Below are 25179 nucleotides of genomic sequence, written 5' to 3'. Positions count from 1 at the left end.
TCAGATTTCACCTCACTGTAACGTGAACACAGAAACTATCACTATTTAGACCTGAAAATCTTCAAGAACTGAAAATCTCATTGACATATGCTGTCTCCAACTACAGAGTATAGCAAGTGGAGGCAGACAAAGAATAAGGCCCAGAGATCCCTTCCACAACAGACAAATTAATCCTCTAACACTCCTTAACACACGTCCAGCAGCCAGAGCCCAGAGTTAAGAGTCAAGGAGGAACATGCACTGTTGTTTAAGACCCATGTTAGGACTCAAACTCCAAGCTCTCCTTTCCAGCTGGGTCTGACCTTGAGTTACTCTTGCGGCTTCTCAGGGTCATTCTTTTATCTGTAAAAGGAGACATCTTGACCAACCGGAGGAATATTACCTGTCTCAATTCCAAAAGCTAGAGGACAAATGAGTAAAAGAGGGAAGTGACTAGAAGAGGAAGGACTTTTAGGAAAGCTAATTGTTTTCTTCCTTATGATAGACAAGATACGTTTAGGATATTTCATCAAAAAACAGGGTCTAGAGCTAAGCGCCAGGCTGGATTCAGTGGAGGACAGAAAAAGAGAGGCATTTGAATTCAAGGATGTGGGTTTTTTCCTTCCCTTTTTAGGGGCTTCTGGAAACAAAGACACATGTACCCATGCAGGGTGTGTTCTTTTTCTCCCCCCAGGGGCAAAAGCAACATTTGTCTGAATAATGCCTGCTATAAGTCGCCACCCAGGCATTAGTCATGAATATTATCTGTAATAAGGGGCGGGTGAGAACAGTCAACACCTTCCCACCACAATACTCCAATAAAATGAAGCTTGTTTATCACAGTTAATACACTTAAAACAGTTCTCTTTACCTATTGGAGTATCTTTAAGGGAAAAAAAGCACCATTTAGCCCTGATTTTAAGCTTACTAAAGGGTTTCCTTTGGCTACCAGGGAATCTAATGCTTAGAGCACTATTTCTCTCAAGTTTAAATTCCTTTATTTCAGAAGTTAATAGCTTTAACAAAAACATTTTTAAAAACCTACTGAAATATCAAACATAGAATTATCCAATGACCCAGCAATTCCACCCCTAGGTATATGAAAACCTAGGTCTACAAAAAACTTGTACACAAATGTTCAGAGCAGTATTTTTCACAATGGCCAAAGAGTGGAAACAATCCAAATGTCTAACAAAATGTGGTATTATCCACACGTGGAATATTATTTGGCAATTAAAAGAAATGAAATGCTGATAAATGCTACAACATGGATGAACCTGGAAAACACTATGCCAAGTGGAAGCAGCCAGTCACAAAAGGTCATATATTGTATGACTTCCATTTACAGGAAATATCCAGAATAGGCAAATCCATAGAGAAAGTAGATTGGTGGCTGCAAGGAGCTGGGGAAAAAGTGGAAGGATGTGATTGTTAATGGGCATGGTGTTTCTTTTTGGGGTGAAGAAAATGTTCCAAAATCAGATCATGATGATGGCTGCACAACTCTGTAAATATGTTTAAAACCACTGAATTGTACACTTTAAATGGGTGGGGTTTGCGGTATGTGAATTATATCTTAATAAAGTTATTATTATTAAAGAAAACCCTAATGAATCTTTTCATTTTCCATCACTAAAAACATACTTCATATTTTATATTGTATTACTGAGTTATAAACTAAAATCTCATTTTTTGCTGCTATCAGTTGCAATATAAAGAATGAAGTGTCAGTTTAACAAGAGTTAACAGATCCCCTTATGTGGTGATTCTCATTTTGTGACACTTAGCTTCATGACAAATTTTAAAGTCCTGGGTTCACAGGGAATTTTTTTATTACGATCTCTGAGATTCAAGTAGGAGGGCCCATTATAAACCACTTACTAAAGCTTCATTGCAACTGCATATCCACAATTATAAAATGGAACAAGATGCTAACATGACCACAGACATAGGGGACTGGTGGTTTGATGGGTTGAGCCCTCTACCACAGGTTTTACCCTTGGGAAGACGGTTGCTGCAAAGGAGAGGCTAGGCCTCCCTATGGTTGTGCCTAAGAGCCTCCTCCCGAATGCCTCTTTGTTGCTCAGATGTGGCCCTGTCTCTCTAGCTAAGCCAACTTGAAAGGTGAAATCACTGCCCTCCCCACTACGTGGGATCAGACACCCAGGGGAGTGAATCTCCCTGGCAACGTGGAATATGACTCCCGGGGAGGAATGTAGACCCGGCATCGTGGGACGGAGAACATCTTCTTGACCAAAAGGGGGATGTGAAAGGAAATGAAATAAGCTTCAGTGGCAGAGAGAATCCAAAAGGAGCCGAGAGGTCACTCTGGTGGGCACTCTTATGCACACTTTAGACAACCCTTTTTAGGTTCTAAAGAATTGGGGTAGCTGGTGGTGGATACCTGAAACTATCAAACTACAACCCAGAACCCATGAATCTTGAAGACAGTTGTATAAAAATGTAGCTTATGAGGGGTGACAATGGGATTGGGAAAGCCATAAGGACCACACTCCACTTTGTCTAGTTTATGGATGGATGAGTAGAAAAATAGGGGAAGGAAACAAACAGACAAAGGTACCCAGTGTTCTTTTTTACTTCAATTGCTCTTTTTCACTCTAATTATTATTCTTGTTATTTTTGTGTGTGTGCTAATGAACGTGTCAGGGATTGATTTGGGTGATGAATGTACAACTATGTAATGGTACTGTGAACAATCGAAAGTACAATTTGTTTTGTATGACTGCGTGGTATATGAATATATCTCAATAAAATGAAGAAAAAAAAAGAAACAACAGTAAAAAAATAAAAATAAAATGGAACAAGAGAGGAAGGAAAAAATACTGTTGTGAAAACAGAAAAACAATATCAAGGCAGTAAATCAGATGAAGCAAACAGGGCAAAACACATTTTGTGCTTCTGAAGACTTATTGATGCCACTTACCACCTGGGTCTTCAGGCCTTGTTTCATCTCAGGCGTAGCTATATGCCCTACAGCCACCTCTTCAGAAACTGAACTCTCTCTGGAATTACTCAGCAAGTCCACTTCATCATCAGCTTTTCTGTCTGGCATTTCTGAAGAGATCAAGGGGGTTAGAGGGTATATTTGAAAAACTGATTCACATGCCTTACTATTTACGCAACATGCTCCAGGTTTCATGTGTGTTGCTTTTGCTTTTGTTTTAAAAGGAAAAGTATCCTTTTGCTTTCAGCAGTGGGTGTTATTTCTGACCCTGTGCTGGACTGTTACTTTACCACACGGTTGTGTGGTTTTCCCTAACAGTAGCCAATGATCACAATTTAGCTTCTGTATGAAAAGTTTGGAGGTAAGGCAAGATGAAATTTGATATCTAACAAATCTATGAGTGTGGGACTGACTTTCATATGGAAAAACTTTAAGGGAACAGACCAACAGCTGAAGCTTTGTAGTCCATCTTGTCCATCATCAAAAAAGTAAGAGATATTTGCATGGGACAAAAAAGAGAAAGCCACTGAGAATGAATGAGACAAAGCCTTTGGGACAAATCTGACTTCCTTTTAAAACGTTGTACATACCCTTATCTATACATTACTATAATTGATAAAACTAAGTGTTCTAGTAAGTTATTTTTTAAGTCTTATTTCTTCCCAAACCAAAACATAATCCCAACAGCAATTTCTTTTTCTTAAGAAAATGTTTTTAAACATGTTTTTTCTAGAATTATGTAGCTGTCTTCTTGCAAACCATGATGGACAGACCAAATAGCAGTAGTTTTGGTTTTTGTTACTATTTATCACCATACGGTCAAGCAAATACAGGAAGGAAGTGGTAAAATGATGCCTGAGGTAAATTTAGGTTTCTGACACTTCCTGAAAGAGGAATGATGATAATGAAACAGTCAAAATTCACCCTGATAATCCAAATACAGATGGAATTGCCATCTCAATTTCATATGGATAATCTAGTGGTGCCATAATTTTGCCAGAGAAAAATGCTCCCTATACCAAAGAGCAGAGAGGTTTCTGTCACCAGGGAAGAAATTTTAGTAATTAAGATTTTTATTCTAGCAGCACATGGTTGACATTTACAAAGGTCTACTTTAAATTTAGAAAAGTTTTATTCCTATAAATAAATATTTATAAATCCTTCTTTACCTTTCCAATTATATTATACAACCTTTACTAGCAACTTAAAAAATGGGTAAACAAACTTCCTTGACTGGAGAACCACTTCTTGTATTACATTTCATAAAATGTGATTCAAGTTTAAAAAATAAATTCTGACTAAGCAGTCCTCTTAAGAGTTATCTCTTGATCAAAACATTTCTAAGTGAGTTGGGATAAATTCTTTTGGTGGGGGAGGGTGTTGATTTTTATTTTGTTTGGGGATGTGATTTTTGGTACAACTTGCTTTCCTATAATCACCAGCTGAAAATATGTATCCCGGCAAGTACCAACCAGTCACAATAGTAAACACTGATTACTGAGGCTTGGGGGGTGTTGGCAACCTCTGCAGGACTAGTCTGCCCCAGACGTGCACCACCAACTTCCCAAAGTACCATGATCAATGCTCTTGATGGGTGAAGGGCCACATACCCTCCTTTTTAACCGAAAGTTTTGTCTTTTCCTCATTTTAATTTCAATTTGGTTTTACCTAGAGCAGTATATAAAAACAAAAGTCAATGTCATGTAGATGTTAACTTCCAAATCCTAGGTTAAACCTGTCTCTCTTCACTCTTAACACAGTATGGTTAAATCCAGGAATGGTCTGCAAACCTCCTAGAAAATACCCTTTGGCTCTCAACTCACACTCAGGTGCTTTTTTCCCAGGGCAACGTGACTAGGGGTTTTTCTCAACCCTGGATATTTTCTGAAGAAATCACCAATTTCTTCATCGCTGACTACTTCCGTCTGTAGTTTGAGACTATGAGCACACCAAGCATACATGCCTCCTTTTAGTAGCAGAGTAAGTAACTCACCCACACACAGACATCTACCCAAAACCCAGACATACTGTTAAAATCTCACACACCTTGTTTTCCTTCCTAAAACCTTAAAATCTTAAAAATCACTTTGTGACATCTTTATTTATGAAATATTAAAAATGAAGGTCTGAAATTCTCCCTGGGTTTTACCTTTTATCATAGAGTATCACAGATACAAATTCCACATAGTTTGCACTTGTTTAAGTTAAATTCTGACCACCTAGACAGACAGGGAAATATTTCCAGTACATGTGGCCAAAGACACAGCACTCAAATGAAAAGATCATAGCCAGGCATCAGCTTACAGACACTCCCATTCTTCTGAAATGTCAACTTGCCAGGGTCCCCCAAATAGACTTGTTGAGTCTTATTTTTAAAAATTAGACAACTTCACCTTTAAGTTCTCAGATCGCAAACAACACATCTCTATCACTGACAATACAAAACATTCCTCAAAACTAAGAACCTGAAGCTATCAAAAACTTCAGGTTTCTTAAATCTGTCAACTGGAAAAAAAGAATATAAATGGATTAAAAATCCTTTATTGAGGAAAATGACCACTGGGTTTAAATTACTCTGCTTCCTAGGAGACTTTGGATAAATAACCATGACTTATCTTCTTGTTTTAGTTTTTTGCTTCTCTCCACACCACACTCCCACACTCTTAAATACTATATTTAGAGGATTTTCAAAAATTAAAGAGAACATCAAAAACAATCAAACAATAAAAACAAAACAGGCCACTTCTTATGTACAAAAACCTAAGGGCAGGCAGGTCCTTTCTCTGTATCTGGTAACAGGTGGTAGTATAAAATTCTAAATCAAACTGACCTTATAAGACTTCGGGAGTCAGCAAGTCCAACTCCAGTTTCAGCTTCAGCATCAACCCACAATAAGAAGTTTTATACCGATAGTTTATTTCCCCCGAGCAATAGTGGTTTCTCTTTGCTCTCCCTGGACATGGCTGCCCATCGATGGAACAGGCTGCTGTGTGAGCAATCTGCTCGGTGCAGCTGCTTCACTGAGATAAGCAGACACAAGGTCTGCCCTATGACAGCGGCTCAGCAGACTGGGCTGGGGCGGAAACCCTGCATCCTATCCCCTGCACTGCACAGGGTCTTGAGTTCCCAGACTGCTGCCCAAGAGCAACAGGCAGTACAACTGGAGGTTTGCTCCTTGGGCAGGAAAAGGAGGGAGCTCCCTCTCCCTCTCCCTGGCCCCTGTCTATGACCTAATACCTCCATTTTGGCTACCAGGCTACCAGCTTAGAACGATACTTACAGCTGCTGATGAAACTACTCTGACTCTAAATTTGCTCAGAATACAGACCAAGATGATAGAGAAAGAAGGGCTTGCAAATAAAATAGAAACTCTGCAGAAATCTCTCAACCACACTTTTGCAGCACTGTTTCTAGGGTCCTACAGAAAAGGATCAAGTCATGTGAATAAAACATACGCTAAATTCCTTTATCATTTTAGAACATCTGTGCTCTAGGCATTGTTTTCCAGGTTTAGAAAGTTGCAACTGCTCCAGTGTGACAGACAGAGCTTTTATAGGCTTAAGCAATCAAGCCAGGAGCCTACATACAATACAGGAAGCAAAATCTGTCCAACCCTCAGAGATGACGTGCCTCTTCTGATGGTGGTGACTATTACCTTGGCAACCTACCAAATGAGCCCCATACCTCTAAACAACAAAGATGCCTATATTTTTACCAGCACAACACAGACTTTTAAGGAATCTGTTTCTCAAATTATTAACTTTGTATTCTGCTTTGCTTACCTGTTACCAGTTCAGGTCCTTGGACAGGCAGGGTGATTTTCTCTGGCTCCTCCCTTCCAACAAAACATCCTGCAAAATTCCCAGTGGTTCCTCCATGAACACTGCCCATTGGTAGGGTCTCCTTGGGCAGGAAAGCCTTCACTTTTTCTGTAGAGGGATGCTCTGTCTGTTCAGTCAGGGGGCCTGACTCAGGACTCGACAGTGAGGTGCAAGCAATTCCCCCCTTGGTAATCAGTGCTCCTGAGGCCTTGACTCCTTCTATGACAGCATCCACTATGCGACTTGCGGCCTCCTCTATCAAGTCTGCCCTCTCAGGCAGATCCACAGCTTCAGCAGACACAGTGCAAGACAGAGAGGGAACGTTTCTTTCCCTGCTTGGAGCTGAGGCTTGTCCAAGGTCCTTCATGCCAGAAGGGGCCTTGCCGTCACTGGTAGAGAGCCCCGTCTCTGTGGGAGGCTCCTTGGCAATAGGCTGCAGTAGGACATGGTGCGCTTCATCACCCATTTCTGCCTCCTTGGAGTCACCCATGGCACAGCTGTGGTCTGTTCTCTCCAGCTCCCCTTTCTCCCCATCAGGAGGCAGCATCTCTGGGATTGTAGTTCCCTGTGGGTCACTCACACCTGTGTCCTGTGAAGCTCCTAGCAAATCCAGTATCATATTCTTCTCCCGGCTCAACAAAACTTTTGGATCCGGGATGTCTTGGGAGTCGTGTGATATATCCTTTCTTCTAGCCCCACCAGAACCTTGCAGACTATTAACCACTGCAATATCCGAAGTCACACTTCCACTCACCTCACTAGCAGTGGTTTCCCCTTGGGACTGAGTGTCCTTCACTCCAGCATTCAGAGCAAGAGACTGAGGGCAATTAACAGTCTCAGACCCATCTGGCACCAGACCTGGCAACAGAGGTGGACTGCTTTGCTCTGGGCCCATAGCTTCCTGCCATGAGTCTGCAGCCAGACTTACTCCTGGTGGCACCAGGCTCTGTGCAGCCCCACCTTCAGCCAGCAGTAAGACTTGCGGGGCCACTTCCTTGTTATGTTTACTTTCTGCAGAGGGTGTGCCCTGTAAATTATTGTGTTGAAGTGCGTCACAGGGAGCACAGGCAGCTGAACGAAGCTCTTCATGGAATCCTGGTGTCTCCTGTCTAGGAGGTGGTGTTCTCTGCTCTTCCTGCAATGTTCCTGAAGAAAGAGTATCTTCCTTGATGGAGGAACAAGTCACTGCCTTATCCTTGTCATTTCGTCCCTGAGCTGCAGAGCTTTCTGGAACCACCAGATTTTTTTCTTCTCCAGTTAAAACTGAATTCAAGTCCAAAGCGGTCTTATCCATATTTAGTAGGGAAGAGTCAGTGCCCAATCCCTCAATATTCAGAACTTCCGGTACTGCTGAGGGGCAGGGACCCTCATGCTCCCCACCAAGTCCGAGGGGGCTGGTATTCCCCATGCTGGCCTGAAGATCTGTAGTAGGAAAGGACGTGGATGGGCCCGCTGTATTGTCTTGTAGAGGCTTCTTATTAGGATCCTTCCAATCTCTGCATGTGTCGTCTCGGCAATCTGTAGCCTTATGTAGTTCAGGGGTTGCTGTTCCCTTTTCTGTCTGGGAGGGGACAAGAAAAAGTGCGTCATCTTTGGTTACTGATTCACTGCCTGGCCTGCTTGCCAGAGAGAAAGTACTGTCTGAAGCCACTACTGGATCTGGCACCAGTTCTTTCTCGCCTTTGGGGACAACTGGATACTGATATGAAACCACCTCAAGCATATTTGTTAAAGGTGTATCTAGGTTCAAATCTTCTCCTTGGCTCTCTTTATCTGAAACTTCAAGAGGACAAACATCCACAGGCTCCTGGATCTCTCTTACAGAGGAACAGATAATTTCATTAACCTGTAGGTCTTCACAGTGGATGGCAGTGGATGGATCTTGTGTGTTGGGTTGCCCCAGTGTGGTGCTTTCAGGCAGGGTAACTTTGTCATCATAGTGTTTTGCGAACAACTCACTAACTGAAGTCACTGTGTTCTGCTGACATGCAGAGTCAGCGCAAAATTTATCATCTCCAGTTGGAGAATAGAAGGGTGGCTTGCTGTTTTGACTTTCAACATGAGATGAATTTGTTTTTGATTTCTGGTTTGGTATTAAATCTTTTTCTGGTCTGGAAGGGGTTAAGTCAGAGAGTGGCATTACCTCACACATACTTGCTAAGAGGGTGCCAGGTTCTGATTCATTTGTTATCTTGTCTTTTGCAGCAGCTGGAATTACCAGAGGGTTCTGATCCACTGAAGCATCAGCACTCTCTTTACAACTTCTACTTGAAGTTTCAGTTTCTGCAGTTTTTTCAGTGGAGGTTTCTCCATTACTAAATGAGAGTAAGGTCTCAGCAGTTTTATTACCATCCAGGGAACTGGTAGCAGAGACACAGTTTAGAACAGTGGCTTTATCTACAGGCTTACTTGTGATTTTTACATCAGAGGCTCCAGCTGTGCTGATAGTAGAGTTCTCAAATCTTTCCTCTGTACTTTCCCCTACTTCAAGCACATTCTTCTGGATGGTGGCATCTGGGTTCGTGGAACCATATTCCATTTCCCCTGCAGTATCTGGGACACTGACATCTGTTGGTGAACTGACTGCCAGTTCACCTCCAGAGAAATGCTGGACTGCATCTGGCTCCATGACCATGTCTTCCTGCAGGACACTGTCTCCACTGCCTGGAGACCCTTGGTCTGTAGCCATTCCATGAGATTCTGTTCCAGTTTCTTCATTTCTGTTTCCACAGGATGGAAGGCCCTCCATGCCCTTTTCTCCACAGTTAGGCATGCTCTGAAGGCAGCTGTCTTGATCAGACACAGTTCCAGAGTCCACAATAGGTGCTGGCTCCACCTCTTCCCCTTTTCTCTCCACGCCTTTATTTTTCTCCCTACAGGAACAATCTGTATTCTTTTCCTTGACAACGCTTGACAAATCATAGGGCCTTTCGAGCTGCCCAGCAGGGATCCCTTGACAACTTGCAGTGCAATCTGTATCTTTAGGAGAACAACACTGCTGGCTGTCCATCAGCTGCCCGGGTGCACATAGAAGAAGGTGGCCATCTATATCTGAGGTGCTGGGAAGACTTGAAGTATCCTGTGCTGTAACCATTAAGGGCAGAAGGTTGTCCATTGGCTTAAGGCTTGTTTTCTAGGAAGAAATAAAAATACTTTTTAAAAACTATCCAAAGGCAACAGCTAGAAGGAAACACCCAAAACTGTGGAACTGTAACACATACCATACTTTGAAATTTCCTCCACACCGACTTGTTAAACTGAACCTTGAAATTTATCACTTTTCTCCATATATGTTACATTTCACAACAAAAAATTAAAAAAAAAATGTATCCAAGGTAAAAGATGTCACTAATACATATAAGCAAAAATCTTACTGAACAGAACTCATTGCCATTTCAGGCCTTAAGGTCACTTGAAAAGCTCATCAAAACAAAGGCAAATACATTTTCCTTGTTCCTGATATCACTCACTTCTCATATACCTGTACATCCACTGGGATGTAAAAATGGCTAAGAATATACAAGATGACTATTTCCAAATTTATTTTAGATGAAAATTGAGCCTCAAAAGCAATATTTTTAAAAAGCAAAGGTTATGTTCAAATGAGCAGCTGAGACAGATACTTTTTAGAATTTTAGAGGATAAAGGCTGCTTCAATCCTGCCTCATATATACAAGTCAAAGCAAATCTAACAAGTTTGGTAAACTCTCTTCAATTCCAAGGTACAGCCAAACGCCTCTGTGCCCTAAATATTTACTGAGGAGTTACACATTGTCCTTCAATCCTAAAAATATACTCCACCAAAACTAGCTTAAGATTTTAGTTATTAGTTCATAATTTTAAAAACAGTGGCATGATCTTTCACTTTTTGATGAAAACAGTTTCTCTGTTGTCCAATACTGAATATTAAGTAAATGAGAACATGTAACACTAATATCTAAATCTTAATTATTTTCAGAAGGTTCTGTGACCTGAGGACATTACAGATCATCTCAAAAATAGTTTTTGCAACTTTAAAATATTTTTAAAAACACAGACATATCCAACAACATCAGAATGGTTAAGGTAAGCATCGCTCATCAATCTGATACAAGGAATTCTCTGCCATTATATATAAATGTTAATTATGAAGACAAGAGTGAAATAGGAAAAAAAAGATATCCATGATCAAATGATGGATAAAGTAAATAAAACCTACAGTTAATCTAAGATTATAATTATGCAAAAATTCCATGTGCATTAGCTTAAGGCCTAAGAAAAAATGGAGAAAAACAAATATAGCTGGTTTATTAGGGCAAGTTTGCCTTTATATCAACATTTTAGGAATTCTATCATCATATTATTTGCTTAACACATAAAAACTACTTTTAAAACCTGTAGTCTGTTTCCAAGTGATGTCAATCTACTGTAATAATCTCATGCATATCAACTTGCCTCTGTCCTCTTATTCCTTTACTCAGTCAATAAATATACTGAATATTTATTCTACTCTATCAGCAGACTGTCTACTTCCTGGTTCTACTGAAAAAGTTTACATATAAAAGTGTAAAATGCTTCATACTTATTAAAGTCTTTCTATAAGAGAGTACAACAAAAATGGGTTTTCACTTAGAGCTTCTGTGAAATACTTTACGCCGTTTAGAGTATTCAAAAGTAGCTTGCTTCTATTCCTGCTGAGTGATGGCCTCCTAAAAGTTATGAAAGCAGGTCACTAAATTTACTGAATAGTGAACATTATAGAGCAGAGATCTGGAGAGACAAGTGCTGCTGCTTGAGGAATTTCAGAAGCTCATAACATGGCTCCTCTCACGTTTTTAATTCTCATGCCTGCCCATCAACCATTTCCGTACCTTGCAGGTAGCTTTGACACTTGGAAACTGATACTCCCAATAAGACTTCACTCCACCTAGTAAGAAAAGCTCTGAAGGAAAATCTGATTTCCTGGCAGGCCACTCAAAGGAAAACAAAATGACAACTACTCTGAAACAACAAACAAAATCTTGAAAGGCAGAGGCAGGCACACCAAATAACCCTGCTATGAATATGGTCTCAAAAATAACGCCTGCTTCCAAAGAAGCCTCTGGCGTTGAGCTAACCCTAGAAAGACCTTAAATGAAATTATTGTCAAGCTGTTTACAAATCAAATCAGCTCTGAACTAAACTGGGTGGAAAAATTATCTAAACTTAGCCTTTCAGATATTATGGCCAAGAGAGATGGACTCCTATGACATTTATATGATCCATAATAAATGCTACCAGGGAGTCTGTAATGTTTTTATGCCTGGCAACAACTTTATCTTGATGGCTTAAGTGAATTAAAAGATCTTTATTTTTTTTAGAGATCTTTTTTACCATACAACCATCAATTTAAATATAGTAACACCATCATCACTCACTGAAATAGTTGTAAAGGGGCTTTATTTCTGAGTAAGTTTGGTTCTTGTTCTTCAATAACAATCTCAGAAACGGTTTTGCTCCTTCAGTCTCATAAAGTTAAACAAAACAGACAAATTTTCTTTTATGCCAGGAAAATTTAGTTGTACTTATTGCATATTTCTGTATCTGTAATCTACGTGTTCATTATTTCAAAAATCTGGCAATAAACAACAAAACATTCTCTTGTCTCCCTACTGCTACAATCTGAATGCTAGTTCTGTGTCTGTAAATGATAACACTGAATACTGCTAATACTGCTTTACAGGGGTCACAATCTTTGGGGGAAGCATTTTTATATTCTAACTATAGCAAAGTCTATGGGGAACAGGGAGAGGGAGGGGAATGGCAGAAAAGTCTGAAAACTGAAACATTTTTCCTTACCATTAGCTGCTGTTGGATGTTCATAAGTTTACAAATATGTCCAGTGCAACTGTCTCCAGGAGATGGGGGTTCATGATGTGATTCGGACTCAGAGGTTAATACATAGATGTCCAACTCTCGATGATGCCTCACAGAACAGTCTCCATAGGGTATTTCGTAGGACAAACTGCTCCAGGAATCTGGTTCTCCAGCATTCTCCCTGCAAGCCAGCAATCTCTGGTTAATATATCCATATTCTGCTTCCCAGGCATAGGCTTAAGCCTCTAAGTCTTAGGTAAAATTCCTAACTGACAGCTCTTGAAAAAGAGGCTCTGCAGCAAAAATTTTTGGTCTGTACAGCTCCCCATTTACTCAGTTATATAACTAAAGGCTCTGTCCTTCTCACAAGAGGTCACAAAAGGGTTAAAGAAGAACTGTAGGATTCTTCTCTCACAGAGATTTTTTTGACCAAGATAAAGAGAAGTCTGGGATCTTAAAATAGTTAATATTATGCTAATAACCAAATAATGAAGACATATAAGGAGGATGGTTTTAACCTGGTTTTCAATAGAATCAAGGCTTATTAAGAGTTTCTCTTAAAATAGGTTATATCATATACTACCTGCAGTCAATTGTATTGGGAAGGGAAGAACCAATCACTCTAACCCATGCAAGCATCCTTCAACTTTCATTAACACAAGGTGGAGGAAGCATTCTCAAAATTCCCCAAGTCAACTCCATAGGAAAAACTATTATACTTGCCACATTATTCTATACTTGTCAATATAATTATCATATCCTATTTTGAATAAAGCACTTAGTTCCAAGAATTTTAAGCTAAAAATCTTTAAATTGAAAAACAAACAAAAAAAAACAAAAACACAAAACACAAAAGCTAAACAACACATAGCTTAGCTCCTATCAGTATAAGCATACATTATATACATACAAAGTTGACAAGGGTACTAGTATGGATATGCCCCAAAACATGAGTCCTACCTTTATGTAGTTCTCTCTCTCTTTCATGAACTTTCCACTAATACAAACCATTTCTTCTCTAAATGCCACAGTACTGCCAATTCTACCCTTATTTCTGGAAGCCAAACCTATGCCCATAAAGCCTGCTGAATACAATACACAACCTATACTGTACTTTTGCACACCAGATGAGGAAATCTTGCAGTATAAGATAAACAGGAATGATGTACAATGGTACACTGCACAATCTCATGTTATTAGTTACTGTACTTTGGCACAGGTTTCAAATGTTCAGCAGCCTCTTCTGGATTCATTATATTTTGGTAAACTTCTTAAGCTTCAATCCTTGGTGTCACTGTCCTTTCTTGTGAATTTGATATATAATAGAATGCACAGAGTTGGAGAGCTCTGGGTTCAAATCCTAACACTTTATCTCCTAGCTATATGCTAAATTTAACTTCTTTGAGCCTTACTATCATAGTTGGCAAATATGAATATTATAATCCATACATTATTTTGAGAATTAGAGAAAATGTATATGAAGAAGCAAACATAGTAGTACAATTCTAGATTATGCTTTCTATCAACTCTCTCCTCTTTTATCTAGAATGTCCCCTTACTGTCCCTTTCCTTACCACATTAGCAACCTTTAAATCCCCCATACCCTAATTCACTATATCCCTTACCTAAGCAATGAATAGACTGGATCCCAGAGATTCTGGGGGGAAGGCTATGCTTTAGATCATAATCTTGACTTCAAATCGAAGAAACTAAAGAATCAAGTAATAATAGACACATCATCCACTGACAAAAGTGAGAAAGATCCCTTCAACTCTCTCTCCAGAGTTTGCGTATTAAATCATACATGTCTGTCATTTACAGTTCACCTAAGAATAATTGGAATTTTGAAGCTAAAAACATGCTACGGTGGAAAACCTACAACAAACTGGAGAATCATGCAACTGGCTCAGGGTAATAATTAAGGTTTCCACAAAAGAAAACTGTTGCTGATTTCCATACTCAAGAGTAGCTCCCCTACAGTAGCTTGCAATAAAATAAACTTAACATGTGCTATGTCAAACATTTTATGTGTTTATCAAGCTGCTCTATTCTGAGTCAAGTGACCTCAAATAGAAAAGCACTTGTAAGACAGTTATTTAAAAGTTAAAATGAATGACTCCGTTAAGAACTCAATCAGCTACAAGTCAAGGGGAAGGAACTTCTCTGCAAGTTCAACTTTCCAATTTGGGTTGACACTGTCACATATATTGTCCATATAGCTATATTCCAAATTCCAAAAACAACAAAAACCTCTGAAAACAAAACCTGATTTATATACCACCATTTAGTGTGAATCAGATATAACAAACTTAGGGGGGACTGTTTGTCAAGGTAGGGCCTATGCATTAAGATCTAAAAGTCCTCACATCTAAGGACAATTGATATTTGACAAGGATGCCAAGTCCACCAAATTGGGAAAGAATAGTCTCTTCAACAAACGGTGCTGGGAGAACTGGATATCCATATGCAAAAGAATGAAATAGGACCCCTATCTTATACCATACACAATCTACTCAATGGAAGAAAATATTTGGAAACCACACACCCAATAAGGGTTTAATATCCAGAATATAAAAAGAAATCCTACAACTTAACAATAAAGAGACAAATGACCCAATTAAAAAAATGGGCAAAAGACTTGAATAGATACTTCTCCAAAGAGGAAATACAAATGGCTAAAAAGCACATGAAAAGATGCTCAAGATCACTAGCTATTAGGGAAATGCAAATCAAAACCACGAGATACCATTTCACACCCACTAGAATGGCCACTGTTTAAAAAAAAACAAACCAGAAAACTATAAGCTTTGGGGAGGATGTGGAGAAACAGGCACACTCACTTACTGCTGGTGGGAATGTAAAATGGTGCAGCTGCTGTGGAAGACAGTTTAGCAGTTCTTTAGGAAGCTAAGTACAGAATTACCATATGATCTGGCAATCCCACTACTAGGTACATACCCAGAACTGAAAGCAAGGACTTGCACACCAATGTTCATAGTGGCAATATTCACAATTGCCAAAAGACAGAAGCAACCCAAGTATCTAATAACTGATGAATGGATAAACAAAATATGGTACATACATATGATGGATTATGCAGATGTAAAAAAAAAAAAACGAAGTCCTGATGCATGCGACAATATGGATGAACCCTGAAGACATTATGTTGCGTGAAATAAGCCAGACACAAAAGGACAAACACTGTATGATTTCACTGTTAAGAACTAATTATAATAAACTCAAACAATCTAGAATACAGATTACCAGGAGATGGACCAGGGTTAAAGAATGGGAAGTTGATGCTGAATTTATATAGATTTTCTATTTACGGTGATGGTAAATGTTTGGAAATGGATGGTGGTGAATGGTAGCACATTATTGGAAGTATAACTGAAAGCACTGAGCTGTATAGGTGAAGATGGTTAAAAGAGGAAACTTTAGGATGTATATATAACTAGAATAAAAATTAAAAAAAAATTTTTTTTAAAAAGTGATATAATCCATTCTAAGCAAAATGGAGTATTCTACCAACCTTGAGAAATGTGCTTCTATTGTTGCACAATCACCTGCAGATGCTAAAACTTCAATCTCCCAATTAATTATCCCTATAGATTTTTCTTGCTTCCTAGCCCCTCTATATCCCCAAGATCAGTCAATGAAATTATTCTCCCACTGGCTTCCACGAATATCTGTTGTTACTAATGCTCATCCACCAATCATTCATTAAACATGTATTCACGTGCCGGCTAATATTTCAAGGTGCTGGTGATATAAACCAAAATCCCTGATCTGGTGGAGTTTATCTACTTAGCAATGGGGACAACAGAAATCAAGATTAAAAAGTAAAACACCTAGTTATTTTGGGAAATGACAAGAGTCATGGAGAAAAATAAAGCAGGAATAGGGATTACTTTTTTAAATGTGGGGATTAGGGAAAGTCTCAATGAGAAGGTGACATTTAAGCAAATGTTTCCTGTTCTGGGTCCAACAAGAAACTTTTAGTAAAACTCTATGTTTAAGAATTTTTGCTGGGACTTTAGTTAAAATAGTATTCAAGACTGGAACCATCCTAACCGATCAGTAAGTATAAGGCTGTTTGGTAAATTAAAGAACAATCTGTAGAATACTATATTAGCATTAAAAAAAAACTTTGAAATCCCCAATGTTGAGTGAAATAAGGAAAATTAAAAGATTAAAAATGTAGATAGGTTTGGGCAGTAAAATGCACAAATAAAAAAGTGTCAGGGTGGTCGATTACAGGTTTACTTTTTCCCAAGAATTCAATTAATGTTTTTAATATTTTTTTTTTTTGAAATCCCTACCCCAAGCCTCACTGCTGCTCAGTAATGCTAATCCATCCCACAGAGGTTATTTAAACTTTCTATATTTCCTCAAATCCCCGCCATTAATCTTGCCTACCTCAATTTCAGATCACCTTTTTTTTCCCTTCTTACTGAGAAGTTCAAAGCCATACAAAAACAATCTTCATTCACTAAAAACTTTCTTCACCCTTCCTCTCTAACTTCCAACATGGTGCCTCTTCTTCTACCAGTGCTTTGTTTTTGTTTCCTCCTGTCCTCTGCAGGCACCTGCTTCACTAATCATCCCCTGGTTGCCTGCAGTTTCTCTCTAGTGTCTGGAGTAGCTCCTTTCCCATTCACCTACAACCACACTGTGAACAGCAGCAGAAGACAGATCAGCAGTGGCAGTAAAAGAGAATATTGGCAGGGGTGGAAGCAGTGGCAGTAATCCTTCTTTCACCCTGTAATCCAATGTTTCTCAAACAGAGGAATTTTGTCCCTAGATTTGACAATGTCTGCAGACATTTTTGGTTGTCACAACTGAAGGGGGTGGAGTGCTACTGGGATTTAATAGGATGCTGCCACCCACTGAACCACTTTGTCTTCTTCCTGCCCTTCCCTTCAAGGAATCACTCACCACTTCTACCTTCTTATCACCCATTTAAACACTTTAAGCCTTTGCAATTTGGCTCCTACTCACTACTACTGCTACTAAAACTTCTTTCTCGTGGGTCACCAGTGACAGTGAATCCATAACTCCAGTGGCCTTTCTTTGTCCCCATGATCTCTGAGTGCTGCAGAATTTAAAGATGTTGACCTAACCCCTTCTTTTGAAGTTTATTCTCACTTAGCCATAAAGAATCATCCTGTTCACATTGTTTTCTCTTGCTTCTTCTACCTCTTCCTCATCTTGCATCTTAGATGTGAACATAAGTTAATTTTCTAAACTCAGTTCTTTTCTTTCATTCATGCCCCAAGCACCAGTACACGTCTCAAATCTCTCTCTAGCCTCAAATTCTGAGTTCCTGCCCCACACTACCAACTATCTGATGAATCTCTCTACGAAGATGGCATCAGTGGAAGCATTCTGAAATCGCAAAACTCAATTTCATATTCCCCCTATTCCCCAAAGCAGCAGCTCCTTCAAACTTATTTCCGCTAATGATACCATTATTATCCCTATGAACACTATCTCCCTTATTCAGAACATTCTGTTGATTTTATGCTTGTAATGCTTCTCCCATTCAGCCCCTTATTTCAATTCCTATAGGCACTGCTCTAGTTCATACCTTCATTATATTACCTGGACTCCTGTAGCTCCTCTTGTTATAGGCCAGCCTGCCCTAGAACCCCCATCACACTTTAAATCCACCCAAAGCAACTGTTTTAAAGCAACAGGAAAACCATTTCCCTGATCAAAATTTTTGCTCTGAAAAACAAAAACAATTTTCTTTTTTGGTGTTTTCTCCATGTGCACCAGGCACTGGATATATCACCTAGGCTTTCTTCTTTATTCATAAGCATTCTATGAAGTATCTTACATTTACGGGCCTATAAAACAGAGCTACAGAGCTTCATGACCAAGGCCACTCAGCTAATAAGCAAAACCACTACTAAATCTCTCTCTCTACTACATGTGTGTGCCTTCAATATGCCATGTTACACCAACAACTCTTCTGCCTGGCCCTCAAGGTTTTCCATATGATGGCACTGACATTCTTTACCAGCCACAATTAATCAATCTTCCTCTCCCCTATTTTGCAGCCCAAGTGGAAATATCCATTCCCTAAGCATGCCCAGCCCCAGACTGCCTATCTTTCACAGTCTGGTTCCCTGGTCTCTTTTTCCACTCCTCTCTACAGATAAGATACATACCTTTTCTCCCCTCTCAACACACTTGATCCTTATTACACATCATTCTCTTTTGGCTTTTTTAAAAACCTCTCTGGAATATTTAATAGTTATTTATACACTTATCTTATCCCTCTCACTAGAATACAAGCTTCTTGGCTGCAGGAAGGTATGTCATTTGTCTTGTCTATTGGAACTGCAATTTACCAAGGGCTTAAGATGTAAAGTCAGCCCATGATACTGTGTAGAGTGTACGAAGAATTTGCATTTATCACTATTTCTTTAGCTGAGTAACAAATGAAAACCTGGTGTAATGTTTTGGAGCCATGTTGTATAAAACTACACATCTCGAAATAGAATCACAAAGCAGAGCAAGATATTCACCCAGAAGAGGACTGTAAAACTTTAGATCCACTGAGAGGAACGTAGATTTAGATCCTTATCACACTCACTCTAGTGCCTATGTCTAATCTGTGGAGTGGCAGGCACCTGCATGGTGTTAAATCATTTCTCTTCTGCTTTGTTTTTCTCCTACAGTTGAATTCCATAAGTAAAAGATGCACATGAGCCGATCTATACCACCAAGATGCTTAACCACAGGGGCTGTGTGCACAAAGTGTGATCAATATATTTTTGCTAAATGAATTCAGTGAGGAAGAGAGAGGAATAAGAAAGGCAGATGGACATAATCTGGAAGACTGAAAGTTATATAGGCATGTAAGCTTAGAAACACAGTTCTGAAAGGCTTATAAAAATTAACTTTAATCTTTCAACTCCCTCTCCATACAACTCACCACAATCACTCTCAACTATTTTAGTGTTTTGGCATTTGCCTCATTTGCCTTCTTATCCACACTGCATGTTTTCAGTGCTATTTTCTTGTTTTATTTTTTCAATTTTAGGCTTTACAAAATGACATCCCAACATAAAGACTGAGTATTTAGCTCAGGTACCTATTTCCCTTTTCTAAAACATAGGCACATAGCCTGTTCTTTTCTCCTTATAATTGAAATAATTTTGATTGATGTTCAGTGTCTACATTATTATGCATCTAGAAACGCTATTCACAGAAGATCAAAGCAATATATTATTTAATATATTATTTAATTATTTTCTCTAGAATTCTCTAGAATTAAGCAAGTCACTTTCTTCTTCTAATTAGTCCTAACTAAAATCTTGTTTTCATGGTCTGGCTTTACAAAGAAATATTCAAAGATCATCCAATCAAACATTTACTGAATGCCTATTAAAATGGGAGGCTACTGTGCTAGATGCCAAGACTAAAAGGTAAGTATGATCCCTTTCTCAATTATTGTCTAAACGCAGTGCTATGTCAACATGAATTACTGTTATGTAGCCACTGTTTGGCTTATTGGTGTTACTGTCACCTCCAGAGAAGCAAAAAGCAGGAAAAAAACCTATTAGGAGTTTCCCCTTATAAGGGTGGCATTTCATGCACTGATTATACCAGATTTCATCAAAATCATGATGCTATTAACTGTAAAAGCACCTTCATTTTATGTACCACTAAGAAGGACAAAACTGTTGCAGATTGTGATACAGTGCTATGACATCTTCATCAAAAGTATCCAATTTCACATTTGAAAAAATTTAAGTCTTGGAAGAGATACAACAGTATAAACACAGCCAACCCTCCACTATCTGAAATACTGGTAATAGTAGAACAAATAGCACAATTAACAAATAGTTCTAATATCATCAGCTTTCATAATATGATCTCAACTTAATGTTAACACTTGCTGTACTCTCAAATCATGCAACAAATGCACAGCAGAGACATTGTGAAGAAAAAAAGTTCGGAGGTTTTTGGCTGAGCAGTAAGGGTTCCTCAGGAGAGGTGCTGGCTTAGTATTTTTTAACAAAAACATCTAAGACAGTAGCTTTCAAATAGTTAAGTACCTGAACAATTTGCAATAAAATCATACAGGAAACAGTTGCTCTGGCAATGGGGAAGGCAAAGCCCTGCCCTTTCTCCATCAGCCTTCAGGTAGGTGAGCTGTGAAGCTCATACCAACAAGAGGCGTAGGAAATGGAAACTATTTATTCACTTTTTGAGGTTCTCCAGGGTGGAGAATCCAGTATTTTCCTTGGAATCATAAGTATCTAAATATTCTGTAATTCCAAAAGTACAGAATTTCTTCATGTACGACTATCACATTTCCTATTTTAAAGTCATTATCCACGACTAGTGTCCTTTGGACCTGCAGAACAACCACTCAGCATTCTCTTGATTAGAAGCCCTTCCTGTGTCTACAGTTAGTAATTAAGTTGTCCCTCAGACTTTATTTCTAGCCACAGAGAGGATTATGCCTGAGTATCTAAAATTTACCTTGGATAAAGTACACAAAGATTTTACTGTAACCAAACGAAGTCTGGTAGAACAGAAAAGCACACCCACAAAGGTACTCGAAATTCTGGTTGTTTTAGTTGGTGGATTAAGAGGCACCCTGGCCTAAATTAAGACTTTTTGAAAGAGTGAAATGAGATTTGTAGACGAAGGAACATAAATGCTGTAGGAAGGTCCATAGAGAGCTCTATGACCCTTTGTTTTTCATCCCAGTGAAGAGACCATCACTCTGAGGAAAGGAAAGGGTAATTTACTACTAATTGTGGCAACTGTGCAGTGCAGGCATTATTTCATTACTACTACTTATGCGGTTCTGGGGTTTCTTGGAATTTCTTAGATTGTCACACACAACCAGATCCCAAAACAGACTTTAAGGCATAAAAGATTATTATTAAATCATCTTGAAACTTTCAATCTTCCTATCATAAGGCAATTTATATATTTTCCAAACATTCTTGGGAGTCTTGAATTATATCTAGTTTCCAGCACAATTTCTGTCTCTTTCTTCCATGCACCCAAAGAATTGTTGTGCTGCACTGTAATACCCTTTTTACTCATCTATAACCCCTATTGAGGACAAGGACCCTGCAACTTCTTAGCTGTTGGATCACCACTGCCCTCACCGATCTTCTGGCACACTGCAGGTACTCAAATATTTGTTGGGATTTCACTCCATGGCAGAAGAGTAAGATTAGCATTCTGTTTTCCTAAAGATATTTACAAATGATTTGACAATATTAAGAAATCATTCTCTGTGAAAGGACAGAAAACCTGAAGAAATAATTCAAGCACAACCCAATGTAGTGAGAAGTAATGGTTTAAAAGGCAAAGGTGGTAAAGGAAACTGAAAAGACATGACAACTAAATCTAGTGTATGATCAAGATCAGGAGGAAAAATAAGTGCTTAAAAGCTTATTATTGGGGCAACTGGTAAAAAGTGAATATAAACTATTTATTAGATAATCATATTATATTAATGTTAAATTCCCAATTTCAATAATTGCTCTATTATGTAAGAGAATGTCCTTGGTTCTTAGGAAGTACATGCTTAAGTATTTAGGAGTACATGGTAATATCTGCAGCTTAATCTCAAATATTTAAGTTAAAATTATTTATATATGCATACACAGACACAGAAAGCAAATGTGACCACTGTTAACAACTGGTAAATTTCAACGAAGAGTTCATTATACTATTCTTGTATCTTTTTTGTAAAGTTAAATTTTTTTCAAAATGAACAACTGAATATAAACATTAACTTGAGAAAAGGCAAAGGTGGCAACTCCGTCACTTCTATAATTCCTGTTTACTTACGGTAGGGCAAAAACTAATATGATTTTGGTATCTCCTAAGAGACAGACACCCTGATAAATGTTTTTAGATACACTATTTTATTTATTCTTCTTATCAGCTCTTCAAAGTAGTGTTGTTCCTGATACAGAGATGAGGAATTTGTTGACTCAGAAATATTAGCTCATTTGCCCAAGGTATATACCACACACAACAGCAGTTCAAAATTAAACTTTACCAGTTATAAGAAGGGAGAACTTGGGAAAAGTACTAGTTATAAACTGAATTATATACTCCAGAAGAACATGTTCCTAATCCATTCTCATGGGTGTGAAAGCACTGTGAGTAGGACCTTTTGAAGATGTTATTTTTAGCTAAGGTATGGCCCAACAGAATGAGGTTGGGCCTTAATCCTGTTACTGGAGGCTTTATGAAGACAAAGGCACGTGAGGGAGAAGAAGCTGGAAGTCAAAGAACCAGAAAGAGAAGAGAACATGGTCATGTAACAAAAAAGCCAAGGAACCCAGTATTGCTGGCCCACCAAAATACTGCTGACCCCAGGAGGATGCAAGCCTGCCAGCCACTGAAATCGTGAGACAATAAATTCTCATTGTTTATGCCAACCCACTGTGGGGCATTTGTCACAGCAACCTGGAAACTAAGACAATACTTTAACCTTTTTGAATATGTATCTTGATCTGTAAAAAGCACACAATAATTGTCCCTTTACAAAGTTACTGTGGAAATTAAAGAGGACAGTAAACAAACTATCTTACAGGGCCTGTCCTGATGCCTGGCACACTAAAGTTAGTGTCGTCCTTACTTAGCACACAGCTAGTAAGTAATGGAGTAATGGATCTGAAGCCAGGTTGGAGTGGCTCCAAGGCCTGTGCTCCCCCCACTATTTAATACTACACTGCCTTAGGTGGGAAGGGCTGGTCTTTATAGACCTACAGTATGAAGACTTCCAGAACACCTCATAAGGTGCCCAAAGCAAGAACTATCTGGGGCCATTTCAATGCAGCACTAAGCAAAGAGGCCTTTGGGGGGAAAGTGTCTTTACAAATCAAAAGAATGTCCCCTCTAGGTAGAACATTTCTCAACACAAACATTCTGTGATAAAAAGTTCTAAAGTCCACCATCTGTTGAATTACTCAACAGAACTATGAGCAGGTCAACCTCATCCATTCTCAGACATCTGATTAGGCTCAGACAGAGTACAGGACAAACAGCCTACCCCACATTCTCACTACCTAGCTGTTTTCAAAATGAACACATTCTACTCAATTGGAGAACAGTGTCAACTCTGACTTTACTCTTTCAATATTTTTCAAATATGACAGGGCCAAATTATTCAGCACATTTTCCACCACATTCATACCAACCAGCTCCTACCTATTTTCCTGGGGAAAGACATACCTAACTCACCATACCGGTTTATGTAATTACATTGAAATTAAGATTTCCCTAGAGGCTAATATACAGGTAGTACAGTGGAAAAAAAAAAAAAGAGCTCTGAGGTCTGAATAGAATCCCATATATACCAGGGTCTAAGGTATTTAACTTCTATGAGCCATAGCTTTTTCATTTGTTCAAAAAAAAAAAGGGGGGGGAATAAGACCAGCTTCTTTATAGAGTTAAGGATTAAAATTTTATATATATATAAATATATATATATAACTAGTACTCATTAAATATTAGTTTCTATTGTCTTCCACAAGCACAGAGGTACAATCCATAACCACACCCTTTTATTGCTAGTATTTATTAATTTTTTAACAATGTGCCAGATATTGAGCTATATGGTTTCCAAGTATTATCTCATTTATTCTCTTAACTATGCAGTGAAGGAGGATATTATTACCCCAATTGCAGCCAAGGAAACTGAAGTTGTGACAAACTGAATAACTTGCACAAAAGCTACTAAGTAATGGAGCCAGAATTTGGGCTGACATCCTAAATCACCACACTGAATTACCTCTACTACTGATACTGCACCAGAGAATGCAGAGCTACGAAACAAAACTAAGTATTTTAAAAAGACACACTTTGGGAGATTTCTGTACAAGTTCTAGATCGTGGTGCATTATGGATATGAGCTATAGTTTGCAGTCCAATGCTTCTTTGGTCATTTTTTTCTCTTTTCATCATCAGAGGATACTTCAGCTTCCTTACCCAATGGTGCCACAACTTCTGGAATACCAAGCTCCTGGGTAAGTTCTGTGTCTTTTAGTCTCACCTTACTGCACTGTTTTCAAGATTTAAGTAGTAGTTTTCAATATCCTACCATGATATTTATTACATATGCATCATTATCTAACATATGAACATTCACAAGATGAGTGAAAAATTAAAGTTATATCAATTTTCTACTAGACTGACATCTAAATATTTAATGATGTGATCAATCTCATTCAACAAATAACCCCCAGAAATTAATTTTCAGATGCAACCTTAAGGCTAATTTTCCAACTAAAGCAAAGTTCCTAACCTTAACTGCATTTTAGAATTGCCTGGAGAGTTTTTTTAAATCTCTATGTCCAGGTCACACCTCACACCAATTAAATCAGAGTCTCTAAAGATGATCTTCAGGCCATCAATATATATTTTTTTAAAATTCCCCAAGCAATTCTGATGTGCAATCAGGCTCTCCAGGAGATTCTAATGTGTGGCCAAGGTTGTAATCCACTGCATTAAAGTAACCTAAAGGTGCTAGTTCATTTGAAAGAAAGAAAAGCTTATCTAAGGCTGCAGGATTACAACAAATAC

General features: G+C 38.6%; 1 protein-coding gene across 10 annotated transcripts in view; it reads right to left on the bottom strand.

Moving 5' to 3' along the window:
* The window catches only part of AKAP13 (A-kinase anchoring protein 13), a 405703-nt gene that overhangs the window by 165403 nt on the left and 215121 nt on the right, over nucleotides 1-25179 (bottom strand). For all 10 annotated transcript variants that reach the window (XM_037832976.1, XM_037832972.1, XM_037832973.1 and 7 more), the window contains 3 exons: nucleotides 12583-12781; nucleotides 6727-9898; nucleotides 2924-3054 (listed from right to left, as the gene is read on the bottom strand). In XM_037832976.1, coding sequence (XP_037688904.1) covers nucleotides 2924-3054; nucleotides 6727-9898; nucleotides 12583-12781 — 3502 coding nt within the window. The remainder of the gene's footprint in view (nucleotides 1-2923; nucleotides 3055-6726; nucleotides 9899-12582; nucleotides 12782-25179) is intronic.

Source organism: Choloepus didactylus, chromosome 4 (genome assembly GCF_015220235.1).
Source record: "Choloepus didactylus isolate mChoDid1 chromosome 4, mChoDid1.pri, whole genome shotgun sequence".
Classification (NCBI taxonomy): domain Eukaryota; kingdom Metazoa; phylum Chordata; class Mammalia; order Pilosa; family Megalonychidae; genus Choloepus; species Choloepus didactylus.
This window is presented reverse-complemented; position numbering and strand designations above follow the sequence as displayed.